Raw genomic sequence first — 18,597 nt, forward strand, 5'->3', positions numbered from 1 at the left:
AGCACGATGGTAACAGCATCATGGAAGCATCTTTTCTTGGTTTTCCCTAGGCCTATGTTACAGCACCAAATATATACCTATCAGTTAAAATTGTTCTAGGATGTCCAGTTTCTCATTGGCCAAATCCTTCCATTTGACTTTCTGCATAGAGAAGCCCCCAGGAGATGAGAGAATGCAGGGCTAGGATGCTGGGGCTTGAGTTTTCTCTTGGTACCTGCTGGAACATTAGCCAAGCTCGCCCATGGGGCAGTCTGAAGAATTGCTACCTAGACCCCCTTTCTGAAATCCTAACTTCAAGTCTATTTCCAATGTGGGGCACAGACTCCTCGCTACAGGTACTTTCTGCAGGGGCCGTGCGGGGCAGCCTCAGGGCTTCTGCAAGTACCACTCAGCACTTCCCGGATTAACTTTTATTTAGCACACAGACATGCCAAGAAAGGCAGAGAGACAGATAGACGTAACAATTCTATTAGATGCACACCACAGCAGGCTTAAAGGTAAAATCATCACAGCTGAATCAAGATTTTGGAGAGAGGGAATTTTATGCCCAAAGTGCTTTCACACTCTGAATGGTTCCTGAATACAGATTTTTAGAGTCTGTTTATTCGCATCTATTTTCAGGTATTTGAAATCATTTCAAAGGCAAGAATAGCTCACGATTTTTAAAAAAAAAGCATTATTCAAAACAGATTGCCGGTGTTAAAATTTAGGATTAATGTGGGAGAATTTGTTCACGTCCACTTGCTCATTAGTTCATGCGGAAAAGGAACGGAAGTAGCGGAAGCAACTTGCTTTATTACATCCACATGGCACAGAAGATTCTCCCTGGAGGCTTAAAGTAATCACATTTGTTTAAAGATCGCCTTTCACTCCAAAATCTAGACAGGATCTGAGAGGAGAATGCAAGTCTTTAGCCCGAGGTCCCCGCAGTCCCATGCATGTTCTTATCATACATACATGCACTGTTGTTGGAGAAGCCATTTTGCTGAGCGCTGCTGACACACTGCTTAAGCACTGGAATTGGAAGGCAATTGTTGAAACAGCCATGAAGGATGTCCATGTTACCCAGCTAGCACTTAGCAATTTGCCCCCAGTACTTACTGCCCACTTCACGTGTGGTGGTGCTGAGCCCATCTGTTAAGAGCTCCCCTCATCACCACAGGGTCACGGTGTGAGCTCGAGACTGTCGCCCGAAGCCACAGCCTCCAGCGCCCCTCAACAGCACGGTTTGACCCACCCCCTCAACGGATCCACGCAAAAGGCTTGAATTGAGTTAGTGGTGATAGGTGTTCATCATACATACATCACATGTACATGTAACACACGCATAGCACACATGCATGTGTGTCACATGTGTGTATGTAGATTATATGAACATGGAATCCAGGACATCAGCAAGCTTGTTACTGGCTCTTCCAAAACTAAACGTCTGCTCATTTGACTTTACTTAGATGTGTGCTGTCTTCCCGGATGAGTCAGGTGGAATCCGTTTTTTTTTTTAACTGTGGTCTTCCATGTCCACTCGGAGGGGACACCCCCAAAGCAGTCCTGTTTCTCTGGCTCATGGAGGGCAGGTCAGGACCATGCAGAGAAGACTGAGTGCTGGTGAGTGGGGAATCAGTTTTTTAGAGGAGATTCTAAATCACCTTTCTTATCAACACACTGTACCTCTGCTAGGGGGCTGGGTGTTAGGAGAACAGTGGATTAAAGTCATTCATAGTACTTGGGAATGACTGATAATAGCGTCCTCAATCCTGCTAGGCTGCAACTTAAATTCTATAAGCTGTAAACTGAGCTTTCACACTGTGTTGAAAGAAGCCTTATCTGGTAACTACTGTTACGATATCAATGAGGATGGGGCGTGGACTGGCTTTATTCTTCTTGCTCTCCCATACCTAGGGCTACAGAGAGATGTGAGATGCAAGATGTGAAATGTGGAGGGCACAGAGAACTGATTGACCATGGGAGGTAGGAGAGCTGGAGGCAGATTACAGAACAGGGTCTGAAACTGCCTTTTTCCAGAGTTGTGAAAATGCACATACAGGATCTTAAGTCTATGGTACTTCACTTCTCTCCAGGCTACTACTGTTTTATTAGGACTATTTGGGGTTGTGTTTAAAGTGAACATAGTGGTTTTGCAAATTTGGTATTTATCATTTCTGACTGTGGAGGATTCTCCAGGAACAGAATCAAACACACTGCTACACAGTGCTGGCTGTGGAGACCACAGTTAATATGGTCCACTTGTTAGTGAGTTTAATGCAATGGGAAGAGAGTGGATTTTTTTTTAAGGCACTGTTTATGGACGTAACACATTAAAGTGCAATCATGTGCACTTTTCGGCCAGTTTGCACATTAGAACATGCTGTGAAAGCCTATAATGAATGCCAACAGAAACAGAGAGATAGCTGATGTTTTCTTTATTCTGGGCTGAGAACTCTTTTTTCCCCTTTCCTTCTTGTCAAATTGGCTAGAATGGTTTTAAAATATGGTCCTGAGTGAGCATTTCCACCAATTTCTTGACTTTGAAACCACAGTGAATGTAAAATCAGGGATATCTCATACACTGACAAATAGAGTCACTGAAAATCCATGACACTTCTGTTCCATGTAGGAAAAAACACGAGTGTGTTACATGCACCCTTGCACTGAATGTTGCAATGCTGTGTATTTGCTCCTGAAATTTCTCTTTCTTGCAAATGATACCCACTAACACTGTCCACACTGGTGGTTCTCAGACCTGCCTTCACATTAGAATCACTAGATTTAAAATACGCTGATGTCAGTGGGGAGGGTGTAGCTCAGTGGTAGAGTGCATGCTTAGTATGCATGAGGTCCTGGATTCAATCCCCAGTACCTCCACTAAAAATAAATAAATCCCTATATGTATTGACATGCGATATAATGTATATGTGCAGTCAAACTGTAATAATTCTACCTAAGAAAACTGAAAAAGAAAAATAAATTTTAAGAAAAAAAATCCAATTACCTACCCCCTTCCAAAAAAAATTTTTTTAAATATGCTGATGTCTAGGTCCCCCTCCCTCCTGGAGGGTGGGGCATGGACCTGGATATTATTTTAAGTATCCTGAGTGACTAAGGGTAGAGGACATTAGTCCACACATTGTCATCATAGCTACTAAAGAACGCAAGATTCAGGTTCTTAACCATGGTAAGTTGGTTTGATTATTTTAATTGCAGTGAATTCCCCCAGTGGTTTGACTGAATTCATCCCCAATGCTTAGACACCTGTAAGATAAAACTGACATCATCCAATGGTCAGTTCTGAAGCCTACCTTTGAAGCCAGTAATGGTTTGGTGTCTTCTATTTCGATAATGACGTCCCGGCAGGGCGCGGTGGACAGAAAGGAGGCTGCAAGACAAACAATTTCATAATCTAAGACACTTACAAAAATACAGTGGTGAACATGCTACTCCAAGTTCAAGTTAGACAGCCACAGAGTGGATGGTAGAGTTTGCTCTGGGATGAGACTTAAGGAATGGAGAAGACCACACCCAAAGGTAGAAAAATAACCCAGCAGTTTATCACTTTTCCCAAAATGTGATATGGTTTCAGACATTTTTAGGGGGCTGTACGGCCCATGTTTTCCTTTTATCCTAGACAATTAGCCCAGCACCTATGCAAAGGTAGCACAGAAAAACAGAATTGTGTCAATTCACGTCTGTAGAGGATACAGGAGTGAGGTCGGGGTCGGGGGGCAGCTACACTGAAAGAGCCTCCTTTTCAAGGAATCTGTTCCAAGACACAGCGAAGCCAAGCCAGGTGAATGGCTGTACATTTCAGGGTGGAAGTTGCAATGGCTCGTTCAGCCTTGGTTCTCACAGTGTATGCAGAGGGAAAAGGCACATGTTCTGGCTTAAAGCCCAGGATATTTGTGGCTCTGGATTTTAGGGTAAGAGCAAGAGCTCAGGAACAGCCCCAGGGGCTTGCCAGGTTTGGTTCAGCTGAAGTGGGTACCAAAGCCTCAGCCTGGGGCGGTATGGGCTGAGAGGTGCAGCCACTGTTTGCGGAAGAAGGCAGCAGGCAGCCAGACATTGAGCAAGAGGCCAGAACACACAGAATAAATTCCAGCAAGCCAAAAGAACTTTCTGTGTAACCCACCTGGGCAATTGATATACAGAATATAAAGGAAGGAAGACACATTTTTTTTTAGGTACCGACCATGTGCCAGGCAGTGGGCTGAACCCTTTACTTACACATATGGTCTCATCTAATCCCTCAATAATCCTGTAGAGTATGTGCATATGCGCCATTATCCCCATTATAAAGATGAAAAAACAAACTGAGGCCAAGAGGCAGCAAGTAATTTGCTCCTGGTTGGGTAATTAATAGCAAGTGGAAATAAGTAATCTAGGTCTGTCTGACCCCAAAGTTTGTGTTTTAACCATCATACCACAGCCCAGAGCAAAGTGGGTCCTCAATAAATGTCAGAGAAATGATTAGGGGAACCCTGGGCAAGTGGAGACAGACATGTACTGAGCATCTAGGATACGCCAGTTGCTGCGCTGTTGCTAGGTCGTTGTACATCCACGCAGCACTCCCCTCCCAAGTCTATCAGCGGTCCCCCAACTCCTGATGACTGCGGCAACACAGAACAACGGCACAGCCAGGAGAGCAGGATGCTGGAACACAGCTGCTCGCAAGTTCCTTCTTCTATTAGCAGCTTTACCACCCGCGTGTAAACAGAACCTTGGGGGAAAGTGACTGTGTGCTTCCAATACTTGGCCAACCGAGCACACTCCCAACTCTTAGTTCAATTTGGTTTGAAGAAAGGACCAGCTTGATCGAATATAATAGATGCCAGTCTGGGAATACTGAGCTCCCCAAACTCTTAAGGATTTTCCTCTCCAGGGGCTCTCTGAAGACCTCATCACACTTCACATTAACTCCACAGAATCACCAACCAGGAGACCTCTGCCTCCCCCTGACCAATAGACACCAATAGGTCCACACAAGCAATTCTGGGGCCAGAGAAAATCTGTAGCACTTGTACCTTCCTAATAATTTTCCATATTTGTATCAAAGAACTTTCACTCCTGAAAGCAGTAGGAAAGACAGTAGGAAAACGGCTTCTCTTCCTTAAGTAACCCCAAATAAGAGAATGCCTGCAGTTACATTCATGCTTACTGTTATAAAAATGTTACTGTTTTAAGCATCATCAATTCAGCACAAAATGCTCTGCGTGGGAAACTCGTGGATAAACACCTGTAGGGTTTTGCTCAAGTGTGACTGGATTTTTTTTTACTTCTCTAAATCAGGGATATAGGATGCTCAGACCTCCAGAACAGATGAGTTTCAGAGGCTCTGCAGAAGCAAGACCAAGCCTTATGGAAGATTAAGTAGAACTGGTTAGCAGCCCAGGTGCTCAAACAGAGACATGTTTCAGTCTTGAGGCTATTAACGATCCGCTGATGGTCTGTTCTCCACGAGGTCTAGTCTCTCATGAGCCTAGGGGCCCTGCTATCTTGTTCACCGAATAGACCCAGTCCCCAGCCCTGAACACAGTCCCTGGCACATGGTAAGCTACAAAACAAGTAATTACTGAATAAATAAGAGCAAAATGCTACTCATTAGTCATTTTTGAGTCTAGAACTCTAAGGTAGGTATTACGTCCTGCTCGATCATTTACTTATTAAGTGGCCTGAAACAAGGCATTTAAACTCAGTAAGTAGGTGCTAGTTTTGCCTCGATGGATAACAATGAAATCATACCTTTCAAATGATATCACAACAACGTTGTGGTACATTAATGAGGTGGAACAACAGATAGAAAGCAATTTAAAATAAAAATGCCCCGCTCCCTCATTGCTCACGGACAGGCCTCTGTCTTTCCCCATCAAAATATTTATCACACCAAACCACAATCACAATCACCCACTGCCTTGTCTGTCTTCCCTGCTGGACAACACAAAAGAGAAGTCTCACGTTCAACCAGGGGCAGGATAATTCAAAGGGAAGAGCATGAGTGCTGGGTCCCCCCAAACGAGGACACAATTCAAGGGTGGCTCTGCTACTTATAAACCGTATTAACTTGGGAAAGTTACATACGCACTGCATATCACACCGTGTCCTCATCTGCAAAACCCGGACGATGAGTACTTACCTTGAGACGTTTGTAAAGACTAAGTCAGACCAACAGGAAAAGTCCCAGGATGTTATTTACCTTTCAGCTGGGGCACAATATCCTCCTTTCCAGCATAAGGGTCGCAACGAAAGCGGTCCAGGCGGTCGATGGTGCACTGGCCCACGACAGGCTTGCGTCCAAACTGCCGGTGGTCGATGACCTTGATCACCAGGGGAGGCATGTACAACTCCTCCTTGGGCAAGAACTGGGGGTCACAGAGGTGGGTGTCACTTCTCTGTGACCTGACAAGGGTGGCTTTGCCAATGGACTCCCCCCAGAGGGACCAGCCCAGGTTCTTTCTGCCCATTTGGTAGAGCCCAGGGGACCCACAGTAAGCAGTTCGGTGACAAACAGCCTGGTGCTCAAGGGCCCTGAGCGCTGGGCCAGGGATCCAATCCTGGCCCTGCCACTGACAGTGGCACGATCTTAGGGAACTTTTCCATGTCCCAGTGATCTCCTCAGTCATAGGAGGGCTGCTGAATTAACAGATGTGAAGCACTTAGAATTGTACCTTAGTACCTGGCTCTGCTCTGTAACAGGGCGTGAAGTCAGCATTTAATTAGAATGTTAAAATTCAGAAAGCATCAAGATAAAAATGACCCTGCAAAGGAAATAACTGTGGCTTGGGAGTCTTTGAACCCTGGAAGTTCTGTGCCAAAATGGGATGCGCATTCTCCCTTGATGCCTCCTGGTTCCTCCACATGGAAGGTGGTGGCCTTGGTGACATTGTCTGATTGGGGGATTCTGGGCTGGCCTCGGGCCTGCCTGATGTGTGGTTCGGGTGATTTCCACCTCTGTCCTTGCTGGGGTAGACCGAGTGGCTTTCCTTACCTCTGCTGACTGAGGCTAGATTCCAGACTAGGAGTTGGGAGGTGGGAAGAGGCTGAAAAGTGGACAAGGATGGGTGGAGTGGCCCAGGGGTCATTTTGGGATTCTGGCTCAGAGCATCCAGTTGGTGCTCATCTATGATCTCAGATGGGGACTGTGAACTGGATCTGAGGCTGTCACATTTCTAATAATCAGAGGGTGATTTCAATGGACCTAAGTGGGCGCCATCACAGGGGCACCGGGAGGCGGGGTGCAGGCTGTTAGGATCTGGCCCCATCACCCCATCACTCCACAACTGCCCCCTCCCCAGACTGCCAATCACTATCTGGAGGGTTCTGGTCCATGTACACCTGCAGGGGCACAACTGAGGGTTAATACTCTGCTCTCAGGGGATTGACCAGAGCCGGTTACAGAGAGCTGAATGGATGGAAAGTTCTATGGAGAAATATATTAGTATTGCTCACAGATATTTCTGTGTCACTAGGGTGGTTTGAAGCTTTAAGAAACTATCACTACAGTACGAGAATCTAAGGGCAAAACGTCACAGACAAGCTGACTACAAGGCGGGGTTTCTCTATTTGTTGTCAGACTTTCTAAATATGTATAACATATGCATGTGATTTGTATATATTCATTTTTCAAGTACAGCCCAGCTATTCAACACACACGGATGATCCCAGAGTCTTGATACTTTACCACTTTCATGAAGAGAACAGAACTTGGAAAGTTGGGCGTCTTCTTAAGGTTTTTGATCACCACGGATTCTACCCTCTCCCCTCCGCACTCCACAATGAGACTGGGGGATGTGATGGAAGCCATCTGGTAGTTCTTCATATTCCTTAAGCCCCAAGCCAGGATCTAAGAACACGGTGTATAGAGAAGGGAAGGAAGCCCCGCGGATTACAAATACTATTCAAAAGGAGCAATTCTTTCTGAAGCACTGCTAAATTCCTTAAGCCTGAGTGTGCAGATTTGCCCAAGCTCTCTGAGCATGTCACCCTCGGAAGCCTGCAGGTCGTACAGAGAAAGCATTTTTGCCCCTTTCCTTCTCGTACCTGAACCACTAAAAGGCAGGGCAGGTACGAGTGCAGGGACCAAATCCTGGCTGTGCACATCACAGCTCTGAGAACTCGGGCAAGCCAGTAACCTCTCTGCCTCCTCTACAAACAGGACTGGGAGCATCACCTGTCAGAGGGCTATTCTATGGATCACGTGTAAACTTCTCAGCACACTGTCTGACACGCAAGCATTCAAAACTACTAGCTGCTGTTTAACGCCATCTGCCTCAGTCTTAGCCAGACAGCCTGAGAACAGACATCTCCAGATAACAGCTGCTTAACTGGAAAGGAGGAGGCCTCAACAGTGGGCCAGACACCGTCCGTCCAGCTCCACTGGCCCGTGTCTGCTCTGGCTGTCCGACACAGCACCAGTTCCCACCCTCCCCTTCCCTGTCTCCATCTCCACCTCCCTCTCGGGCACCCTCTCCTCTGCACAAGCAGACATGCTGTCCCGAGTCTGTCTCCTCTCTCCTGGTTCCCCAGTTGGCCCGGGAAACTCAGAAGTCCACTGGCTCCCAGTAAGAGAGAATTCTAGATTCCCTTAGGAATGTTGGGATTGACTTTTTTTTAAATTTATTTAAAAAATTTTTATAATTGAAGTATAGTTGATTTACAGTGTTGTATTAGTTCCTGGTGTACAGTGTGGTGATCTGGTTACACATATACATACATATTCTTTTTCATTACAGGTTACTACAAGCCATGGATGACAGTTCCCCGTGCTGTAACCACAGGGCCTTGTTATTTATCTATTCTGTACACAGTAATTTGTATCAGCCAGGGACTAACTTGTTCTTACTGTCTCCACAAGCCTTCTCTTCCCATGAATATTTCAATTTTCTGGACAAATTCTACAGGAAGTTGGAGACAGCAAGAGAATATGCAACAAGGTTCCATTTCTTATATGAAAGATTCCAGTCCCAGAGCCATGTCCATTTGATTTGATCAATGAAACAGAGAGCACCTACCTCAATAGCAGTGAGCTGAACCACAGGCCTGATGCCCTGGGGAACCATGTACAGATTCGGTGCCCTCTGCGAGGGGAGAATGGGAAGGTTGGAGCCATCCTGCAAAACAAACATAGAAATGTCCGTGCCTCCCTTTAATTCAAGTAAACAGTGCCTGGAGTTGTTAACCAGTCTTTAAGCAGCTACTCTAAATAAAAATAAATTTACTGAGTGAGAACTCAGTAAGTACCTTGTGCCTTAGAATCAGCTCCGCAGTTACAAGGACTTCCCCACAGGTCTTGTCTCCATTCATTACTGGGTACCAGAGAAGTTTGGGTGTGACATCCATTTCTGAGTTTAGTTTCACCAGAGGAGAGCACATGCTTCGCCCTAAAAATTCATCTTTGCCCTAGAGAAACAAGAAATCCTTAAATCCCCCGACAAACATCCCTATAAACTTCCATCATCCCGCAAGCCATTTTAGAAATTCTAAATCACCTACCACTTGGTCATTGTCAAAAAGTTCGATGGTAACCTTGGGTGGGTTCTGTAGGACTGTTTGGGGTTCCCCATAAATTTCAATTTCATCAAATATAATCGTTTGGTCCCAAGTGGGATTGAGAGTTGAGTGGATGATCTCAGTGGTCTTACTCCGATGAAGGAAGGAGATGTGAGCATATGGATCTAAAACAGAAAAAGAGAATAATAGTGCAGCCATGGCTTAAGTCTGAAATTGTAAGACTCCTGGAAGGAACAGAGGGTGTAAGCTCCTTGACAGTGGTCTTGGCAATGATTTTTTGTATTTGACACCAAGAGCAAAGGCAACAAAAGCAAAAATAAACAAGCAGGACCACATCAAATTAAAAAGGTTCTGCACAGCAAAGGAGATTATCAATGAAATGACAGGCAACCTATGGGTGAACAGATAGAGAAAAATATATCTATATATACACACACACAATGAAACATAATTCAGCCTAAGAAAAGAAGGAAGTCCTGCCATTTGTAACAACATGGGTGAACTTGGAGGACATTATACTAAGTGAAATACATCGGAGAAAGACAAATCCTATATGGTATCACTTATATACGGAATCAAAAACAAACAAAAAAACAAATCAAACTCACAGAAAGGGGGAGTACAATGGTGGTGCCGGGGGCTGGAGGCAGGGGAAATGGAAAAAAGTTAGTAAAAGAGTATAAATTTCATCTATAAGATGAATGAGGCCTGTGGACCTAATGTATAACCTGGTGACTATAGCTAACTGTGTAACTGAAATTTGCTAAGAGAGTAGAGCTCAAGTGTTCTCGCTTGCACATGCACACAAAACAGGTAAACATGTGAGACAAATGTGTTCACTCAATTGTAGGAATCCTTTCACAATGTGTACGTGTATCAAATGATCACACTGTACACTTTAAATATATTACAACTTTATTTGTCAACTAAACCTCAATACAGCTGGAAAAAGATCAGAAAAAAAAAAGAAGTAATCCATCTCTCCTACATGCTAAATAATTTCACCCTTTTTGCAATTGCTTGGGAGCTGACCTATCTGGGCAATAGCCTAATGTCTAACTTGAAGCTTCCACATAAGCCAAAAAAGTGCTTGGCTTTGAGCTCTGCAGCGTCCTATGAATGGGATTCCTTGCTTTTGCCCTGATGACATATCTTACATCTCAAATTGCAAGGAATGTGCTTAGAGTTTTATGCAACTTTAGTCATGAAGTTAAATTTGACTTTCAATGATTGAGTGCCCCCTGGTGGTGAATATTTGAATATTCAAAAATACCTTCAAAAACTTGGAGATACGTATTACAGAAATAAGCTTGAATCTGCTTTAACTTGTCAACAAAGGAAACCGTTCACAAATGTTGGTTAATGTTAGTGCTCGGGACACACCTCACAATTGATGTGATCTTGTCACAGCGTCAGGCAAATGCTCTTGGAGCTGTCTCCATGGAAGGCCCAGGAAGCTCTGCTGGCCTTCAGGTCTGCAGCAGATAGCTCCCCAAACAGCCCAGGTAGCCCAGAACTACTCATGGTCCCACCAGCAACAGCACAAACCTCCCAGCAGCAGGCGCCCACAACTGCCCTCCTAGAACCAGTCTAAAGGCAACAAGGCCGGCTGAGTATCAGTGTGAGGGGTGATGAGGCCTCATAGTTTGACGGTGCTGGTAATCTGGGGAGCAGGCAGCAGAGGAGGGCGAGACGGACTCCAAACTGCCTCCGGTTTGCAGGGGAGTGGGTGACATTGTGATCTCTCTGTCAACTTAGGAGAGTGACCAAAAGTACAGAGAGGTCTTAACTTACCCATCAACCCAAGAGCCCAGAGCTTAAAACCAGAGCTACTGGTATAAAGAGAGCAGAAATTGCTTTTCATTTCGGTGTATTTATAACTTAATCAATCGATGATTATTAGTATGAATAGACCACATGTCGTCTCCAGCCCTCAGCCTCTGTGCTCGACATACTCAGTGACGATCCAGTGACTGAGCAATTCATGCAACTTCGTGCATATCAAACTAATCTCAGTATGCAAAGTAGTTGTTGTTGTTAGAAATAACTAAAAGGAACAACCTGATGAAAAGCAGAATCAAGCTAGCCCACTGTGTCATAACATGTGAGATGGAGATTTTTTTTTTTCCTTTACCTGAAAAGCTATCCTTGTCCAGAGCCATGAGGTTTCTGGCTTGATAGATATAGCAGCGCAGATGGTAAATGTAGACCCCTGAAAGGGACGGGATGGAGGTCACTTCCAAGAAACACAACACTGTAAACTGCTATTTTTCTATTTGGAGATAATGTATGTTTCACATGAGTGAGTCACCCAAATCTATTTCCCCACAGTAAAGAGCACACATCATGGTGATGATGTGTCTTCCCAAAGTAAATCTGCTTCCTGCAAAATGAAACTTTTAAAACAATTCTAAAGTAAGCTCAATGCAAGTGTGTCAATCAGGAGAACATACTCCTGGTCTAAACTACCTGGATTTAGGGTACTGCTTGTCATGGCTGACCTTTAAAATGACACTGGGTCTCCAGGAGTTATAGAAATTGGACTTTCTATACACCAGGTCAAGGAAGCAGTTAATCTGCTAAACATTTTTTGATATTTCAAAGACTTTTTACTCCTTATCTTTATTACATGAATGCATATACAACCCTCTCCATTACATTGCCACCCCTCCCCATCCCGTTAACACACGATTTGAGAGGCAATAGAGCATCGTGATTCACTACACAGGTTCTAGGAACCAGACTACCTGAGTTCAAATCTCTTTACTGCTTACAAGCTATTAAGATCTTGGTTAAGTTCTTTAATCTTTCTGCACCTTGGTTTCCTCACCTGTAAAACTGAGAACAGTAACAGTACCTACCTTCTAGGGTCGTTAAAAGGCTTAAATGAGTTAGCATATATATAGTGCCTGGCACACGCAAAGACCTACATGAATATTTGCTATCATTATTACAGAGTAGGTCTGCCTCATCCCCAAATTCCTGAAGGTTATCATTAAAACCAACCTTACCTTTTCGTACTTTTTTTCCCAATTAAAACCATCTTTTGGGTGAGCTTAACAGAGGGAATGAGTACTAACCAAACCAATCGTGTTAAAATCAATGGTCTGACCACCCGCCACCCCAAATATATTTCTTAAAACTGTACTTTTAAAAATCATCTCCGTCAAGCAAAGAAAATTAAAGTCACATTTGCATAAAGTGATTTTTATCATATTTGGTGATTTGATGAGTTCTCTGGAGATGAAAGTTGTAGAAGTGAAATTCACTAACACATGGTTAATACTTACTGTCAAAATTACAGGAAACAATGGGAGTGTTTGCTCCAAACACAGTGGTGGCGCTGTGCTTCTGTTTTTCTACACTCTTTTCATCTCCATCCTCCGTAGTGTCTGCGCCCTAAAGAGGCAGAAAAACCAATGAACAATGCCGGAAAAACAAAGAGGCAAGAACTGCAAACAAACGGAATGGTTGCTTTTAAAAGAGATTTTCTTCATTTAATCACTCCATTTTTAAAGGTGAATAAAGCCCAAGACAGAAAGTGACGTCCCCATGGTCACTTAGCTGGACAGAGACAAAGCAGGAGGTTGAAACCAGCCTTTCTGCCTCAAGGCCAGGTTTACCAAACCCTGCTCCTGAAAGAAAAAATGTGAGGATTAAAAGGAAGGGAGGAGAAAGGGGAAGAACAGTGGGAGGAGGACAGAGAAGGGTCAGTGTGTAGAAATATAAAAATAGCTTGTGTTTGGAAATGGTCCCCGACCGCAGCACTGTTCTAACCCCATCACCTCCGCTCTCTTACTCAACCTTGCCGCCTCTCTGCTTTTTTTCACTCTGCCTTTTTACTGTACTTCCATATGAATCGTTCTCTAATTGTGTAGCCATCCTTCTGTTCTCCTCCCCCTCACGTCTGTATATTTAACTTTCTTGGTTTGTTAAACAGTTGTAGTTTCCAAATATGAGCCCAAGAACCTGTACCTGGGATGTTAACAGATGTCACCTACAGCAAAGGTTTTGGAACAGATATATTTGGAAAATGCTAGATGAAACAGCATTAAACAGGTGTGTCTGCAGACAGACTTCTTAGAACCCTTCGTATGCTAAAGGTCAGTTCATTCTATGAGAATTATTGAGCTCCTAGGATGCGTGGCTTTTCCCAAATTATGTGTGGCCTTGCAGTACTGGACGGACCCCTACAGAGTCAATGGTGTCATATCCAACACTCCTATGTTCCCTATGCCAATATTCAGCTTGGCTACGTGTCACTTACAAGGGCGCCTTCAAGTTTAAAGATGGCAGCTGCACCGTGTGTCTCTGAAGGTGCCATTTTCCTCCTCCAGCGTCTGCGGCGAAAGGTATCTGAACTACGCTGTTTCCAGTGAAATTTCCAGCCAATTAAAGAGGCATATTCCCAGCCCTCCCTGTCTTCATATTCTTCCATGGCCTGAAACAGAAATGAAACATTTAATGATACTAATCATAATAACAACATGCCCTATATTGATAAAGCAGATTATCTGATCAATCAACAAATACGTACTGAAAATCTGCTCTGTTCCAGGCACTGTGCTAAGAGCCAGGGATACAACAGAGAACAAAACACACATGCCTCCTGCCCTTGAAGAGCTGAGGGACTGCAGGGATACAGAGAGATGAGCAGGCAATTCAAGTGAAACGAGATGTTGCCAAGACGGCGCCTGTACCACCATGCGGGCACCTTATTCAGACTTGGCAGTGGGTGGGGGAGGAGGGTAAAGTAAACGGATTCTTTTCCAAACTGCTGTCTCTTCTCTCACTTCATTTGCTCATAAGACCATTGCTATTGCAATACAGTCTGGGAAACATTGTCATCTCCATTTTCTACATGAAAGGGAAAAAATACCACCCTCGCCAGGGTTTAAATGCCTTGTCTCAGCTAATAGCTTCTATGACTAATAGTCAGATGATAAATCAGGCTGTATTATTTCTGTAATAACGACTATTGAATGAGTATATTACTTTTTATCTGAAAACTGTTTATATATAAATGATCTCGGTTTTCAATGTTTTATTCAATTCATTCAAGAAATACGAGTGCCTACTATGTGACAGGGATTAGGTTAAGAGCGGAGGAAGCCGTGAAGAAAAAGACAGAGTCCTTGCCCTCATGTAGCTGACCACATTAGTGGTAGACATTTTATGTCAGTATCTTAAAAGTATGACTAGATTTAGTAGATGTAAAATAATATTGAATATTTATGATTTCAGGAATAAGAGCTCCATGTAGGTTATTATCATTGTAGGCACTGTTTTTTTTAACTGAATAAACAAAATCCAAGTCCAGCACAATCTTGTAATTGACCCTCTTGCAGTGTTACTAGTTGGCACTGAAATACTTCACGCAGCCAGGAGTGAGGCAGGTTAGGGACCATGATCAAAGTCTCAACAATACTTTTTGGTAGAACTGGACCACGTTTCCAGTCTTCTGACTGGTGACTTAGTGTTCTTTCCACTTCATGCTGGTGCTCTCACGTAAAAGGAGGGAGTCAAGTGCCTCGAGAAACTTCTGACCCCATCAGGATAGGGGTGATTGAAAAAATATTCTTTCATCATCTCATTTGTTCCACTTCATTACTGATTAGGAACAAGTTCCTGAGCTAGCGAGAAGGATGCAAAGATGACTATGGTTTCTATCTTCGGAACCACAGAAGAACTTAGAAGCTCACTGTCTAAAATATAGTCACTTCCTCGCATCCACAATGAGTCAAGCACTTTGTGGAACAGAACGAGTTCCTATTTGGAATAGGTTTAGCCTGAGCAAATACTCTATCACGTACTAGACACGTGGCCTAGAGCAAATCTATTTAACCTCTGTGAGCCTTATCTGTAAAATGAGATAAAATGCAAATTTGTGGGTTGTAGATGATGCATATTCAGTACCTACCACGACAGAAGGCACACAAAACATGCCACTCATTGTTACTGTATTATTGTTCCACTTAATTTCTTATTATTCCACTTATGCCTGTAATACCCTAATTAGATACATGATTGCAGATGAGAAAGGAAATGAAGCCAGGAATTGAATCCTTAGGTGTCTTATTCCCAGTCCTGAGCTCTTGCCACTAACTACATTCTGCTACGAAAATAGTTTCTATTACCGCCTCTTGAGTGGGCCACATTATTTAGCCCACTTCAGAATCACCTGAAGACTTATTTGTTGAAACCCAGATTGCTGGGCTCCACCCCCAGAGTTCCTAAATCAGTAGGTCTGGGGTGGGTGTATGCTTTGAGAACCCTTGAGCAAAGCATCGGGCCCTTGATTGGCAAATGGTTGCTGTAGAAAGAGCCGGGTTAACCGCGGTTCTGTGTGGCCTGGAAGTCAGAGCCCCAGCCCAGCTGCCTCCCATCGCCCCTCTTACCCTTGCAGTACTTGAAGTGGTTTGTGTTAAGTCTTTCTTGCGTTTTCGGACCAGCCTTCGCCGTCTGTGAGTATGATACATTTTCTCCGCTGCGACCCAGGATTTGGGCTTATTATCAGGAGGAATGGTAATTCCATACTCCCAGCCTGGAATAGAGTTTGTGAATGGTTATCAAAAAGAGATGCATTTGCCAGGCTGCCAAATAAAGTTCCAGGAAACCCTCCATCACTCTTCGCCCTCCAACATTCTCTTCTGTTGTGACTGAATCAGCCAAACTGAATACAGTCCGAGCCCCCTGGATCCCTCTTTAAAAAGCTTCCTTTGTGGCCATGGGTTCTCTCCTTCATGTTTCTACTTCTAGTCATTCGTGGTAATTGAGTGCATCTAAGAATCAAGCACGATATAAGGGGCAGATGAGGACAGTGATGAAGAGTATATAGTCAATAGCCTGGGTTCAAATCCCAGCACCACCACCTGCTGCTCGTTTATTATTTATAAAGTTTCTTGCAAGTTAATAAACCTGCTTATAGCTCGATTTTCCCAGCATAAAGGTAAAATAAACCCTCTTAAAAAGAATTAATCAAAATCATGCATGCAAAGCACTAGGACCATGATTAACATACAGTTTGTACTCAATGTTTATTATTATAAGGCCAGGTGTACACTGAGATCATGAAGGAATTTATAATCCAATCGAAATCTTTATCATTGCTAGTTCTTTCTGTGTCCTACTCCTTCTTATAAGAAATTAAAAAATCAAATTTTCTTTTTCAATAATTCTAAATGTTATAGCTCATTTAACTTCAGATTATTATTCATAGAAAAGAATAAACAATACCATCACCAGAAGCTGTGTCAGTAGTCTGCATTATTGCTGAACAGGATGACTTTTAAGGCATTTTGCAGTTCTTTCTGAGCTATGAGGCCCCTGAGTGGGATGTTTCCAGGGAGGGTCTGGTTTGGTTTTTAGAGAAAATCCAAACTCCAATTCCTTCCCAAATTCTCATCTGGGGTCCCCAGCATCTCAAAGCCCAGCCACCTGGTACCCTGTTACCTTGTATCTTTCACTCTTGGTGGCCCCCCACCCTGCACTTGTCCAAGCACTCGCTCGTCTTTCAGATTGTGCATCTGAATAGCCACAGGTAACAACACCATGCACCTGGCTGTCTTAGACCAAAAGGGGTGAGACTCCTCCCTCCCAAGGAAACTTTTTAACCAAGGCCTTGCTGCAGAGCCCCCAGTCAGGTAACAGATCTAAAATGTTACCTCTCTCATCCACTGCACGATTAATGTCATAGACCCACGCGTCATCTTCCCATTCCCAACCTGGAGGGCACGTGAGCTCGCCAGGTGATGCTGCTTTATCACCGTTCTTAAAAAACAAAAACAAAAACAAAAACAACAATGAAGGGCGTAACAACACAATTCTCTTTAGGTGAGGAAAAAAATTAAATATTTGTATATGAACAGAAGACTGTTATCAATGGTTATCTCTAGGGGGTGGGATATGGATCAGGGAGAAGAATTAGTTTTCATTTCCTTTTATGCTGTTTGAACATTCTAAAGACAGAAGCATTCGATGTTATGATTTTTAAAATAAGTTAAATAGTAAATAAATATTTATAGCAAAAAATTGCACAATTTACCAGACTTTCCCGAGTACATCATCTAGTTAAACAGACCCAGTCTCTTTTCTCTAGGAAATAATCACCAGTGCACTTTGGGGGTTTGAGTTATAAATGAGGGCTGTTCGGAACAGGGGATGGAGCAGAAGAGACAGGGAAGCCTGCCTTGGCGTTGGTGGACTCACAGATGCTTTCACAAAGCTCATGCATCAGGACTTATCCGGGGAGCGGGTGCTCACCGCGTCTGTGTAGGTGTCCTCTGCTGGCTTCCACTCGCCGCCGGGGTAGCGACTCTCGTTCTGATACACTTCATCCGTGAACTCCGTGTGACCCGCATCCGCTTCGGTCAGCAAGCTGTGGGCCAGGGGGCTCGTGTTACCGAAGGTGAACCGCTCACCGACCACCCCCGCTATTTCCAACAGCCGGGAAGCATCCGCACACCGGGGGTGGCACCCGTTTCCCCCTCACCCTACCCCGTTGGGTTTTCCACTCCAAACTCCTCTTTGTACTAACAGCTTTTGACGTTCCTTTGAAGAGGGGCCGGAACAATGAGACCCAAATTACAGAGAACGTCTCAAACGAGCGGGGTTGCTCCTGCCGGGTAATTAGGGCGGGGACTGGGAAAGCAGCCTTGCCGGCGGCTTCTGGGGACCAGGCTTCCAGGTTTCTGCTTCAGTTCAGGGCTGTTAGGCTTTTTCTCAGCAAGACTCTTGGCTAACAGTTCAAAAGAACTGAGAGTCGTCTTCCTTCATTCTCCCTATTTTTAAAAACGGAGTGGACACAGTCTCCTGGGTCAAGTGGGGAAACTTTTACTCACGGCTTCCTTGGTCTACGTAACATTAACTGAAGGGAGGAGTTTAGATTTTCTGGATGGTTCCTAGTCCAACAGCCAAACCAGGTCATTTAAGCCTCCAGCGTCCATTTGGGCACTTGAGAAATCCATACTGACTCCCTGACATGCCAGTTTTCCTCTTGGATTTGGAACTATTTTCACAACCCAGAGAGGAAAGTACAGAGGGTCCAACTTTGACTTAAGTCTTCTGCCAGGAATGCACTCAAGAGAGGTTTCTTTCGCC

The 18,597-nt window shown here is 44.1% G+C and overlaps 1 protein-coding gene and 1 non-coding gene across 5 annotated transcripts in view; both read right to left on the minus strand.

Annotated features, from left to right (window-relative positions):
* MYOF (myoferlin) overlaps positions 1-18,597 on the minus strand; it is a 148,149-nt gene that overhangs the window by 34,752 nt on the left and 94,800 nt on the right. For 2 of the 4 annotated variants that reach the window (XM_031461392.2, XM_031461391.2), the window contains 13 exons: positions 17,761-17,875; positions 17,163-17,268; positions 15,897-16,042; positions 13,766-13,939; positions 12,789-12,897; positions 11,633-11,710; positions 9,481-9,662; positions 9,229-9,387; positions 9,000-9,098; positions 7,670-7,831; positions 6,185-6,350; positions 3,297-3,373; positions 958-1,014 (listed from right to left, as the gene is read on the minus strand). In XM_031461392.2, the coding sequence (XP_031317252.2) occupies positions 958-1,014; positions 3,297-3,373; positions 6,185-6,350; positions 7,670-7,831; positions 9,000-9,098; positions 9,229-9,387; positions 9,481-9,662; positions 11,633-11,710; positions 12,789-12,897; positions 13,766-13,939; positions 15,897-16,042; positions 17,163-17,268; positions 17,761-17,875 (1,630 nt within the window). The remainder of the gene's footprint in view (positions 1-957; positions 1,015-3,296; positions 3,374-6,184; positions 6,351-7,669; positions 7,832-8,999; positions 9,099-9,228; positions 9,388-9,480; positions 9,663-11,632; positions 11,711-12,788; positions 12,898-13,765; positions 13,940-15,896; positions 16,043-17,162; positions 17,269-17,760; positions 17,876-18,597) is intronic. The other 2 variants (XM_031461393.2, XM_010974292.3) reach the window with 1 other exon arrangement.
* LOC116156139 (small Cajal body-specific RNA 23) lies at positions 1,491-1,613 on the minus strand. The gene has a single exon (XR_004139993.1). It is a non-coding gene; the product is annotated as a small Cajal body-specific RNA 23 (non-coding RNA).

This window comes from Camelus dromedarius, chromosome 8, assembly GCF_036321535.1.
Source record: "Camelus dromedarius isolate mCamDro1 chromosome 8, mCamDro1.pat, whole genome shotgun sequence".
NCBI classification, from domain to species: Eukaryota; Metazoa; Chordata; class Mammalia; order Artiodactyla; family Camelidae; genus Camelus; species Camelus dromedarius.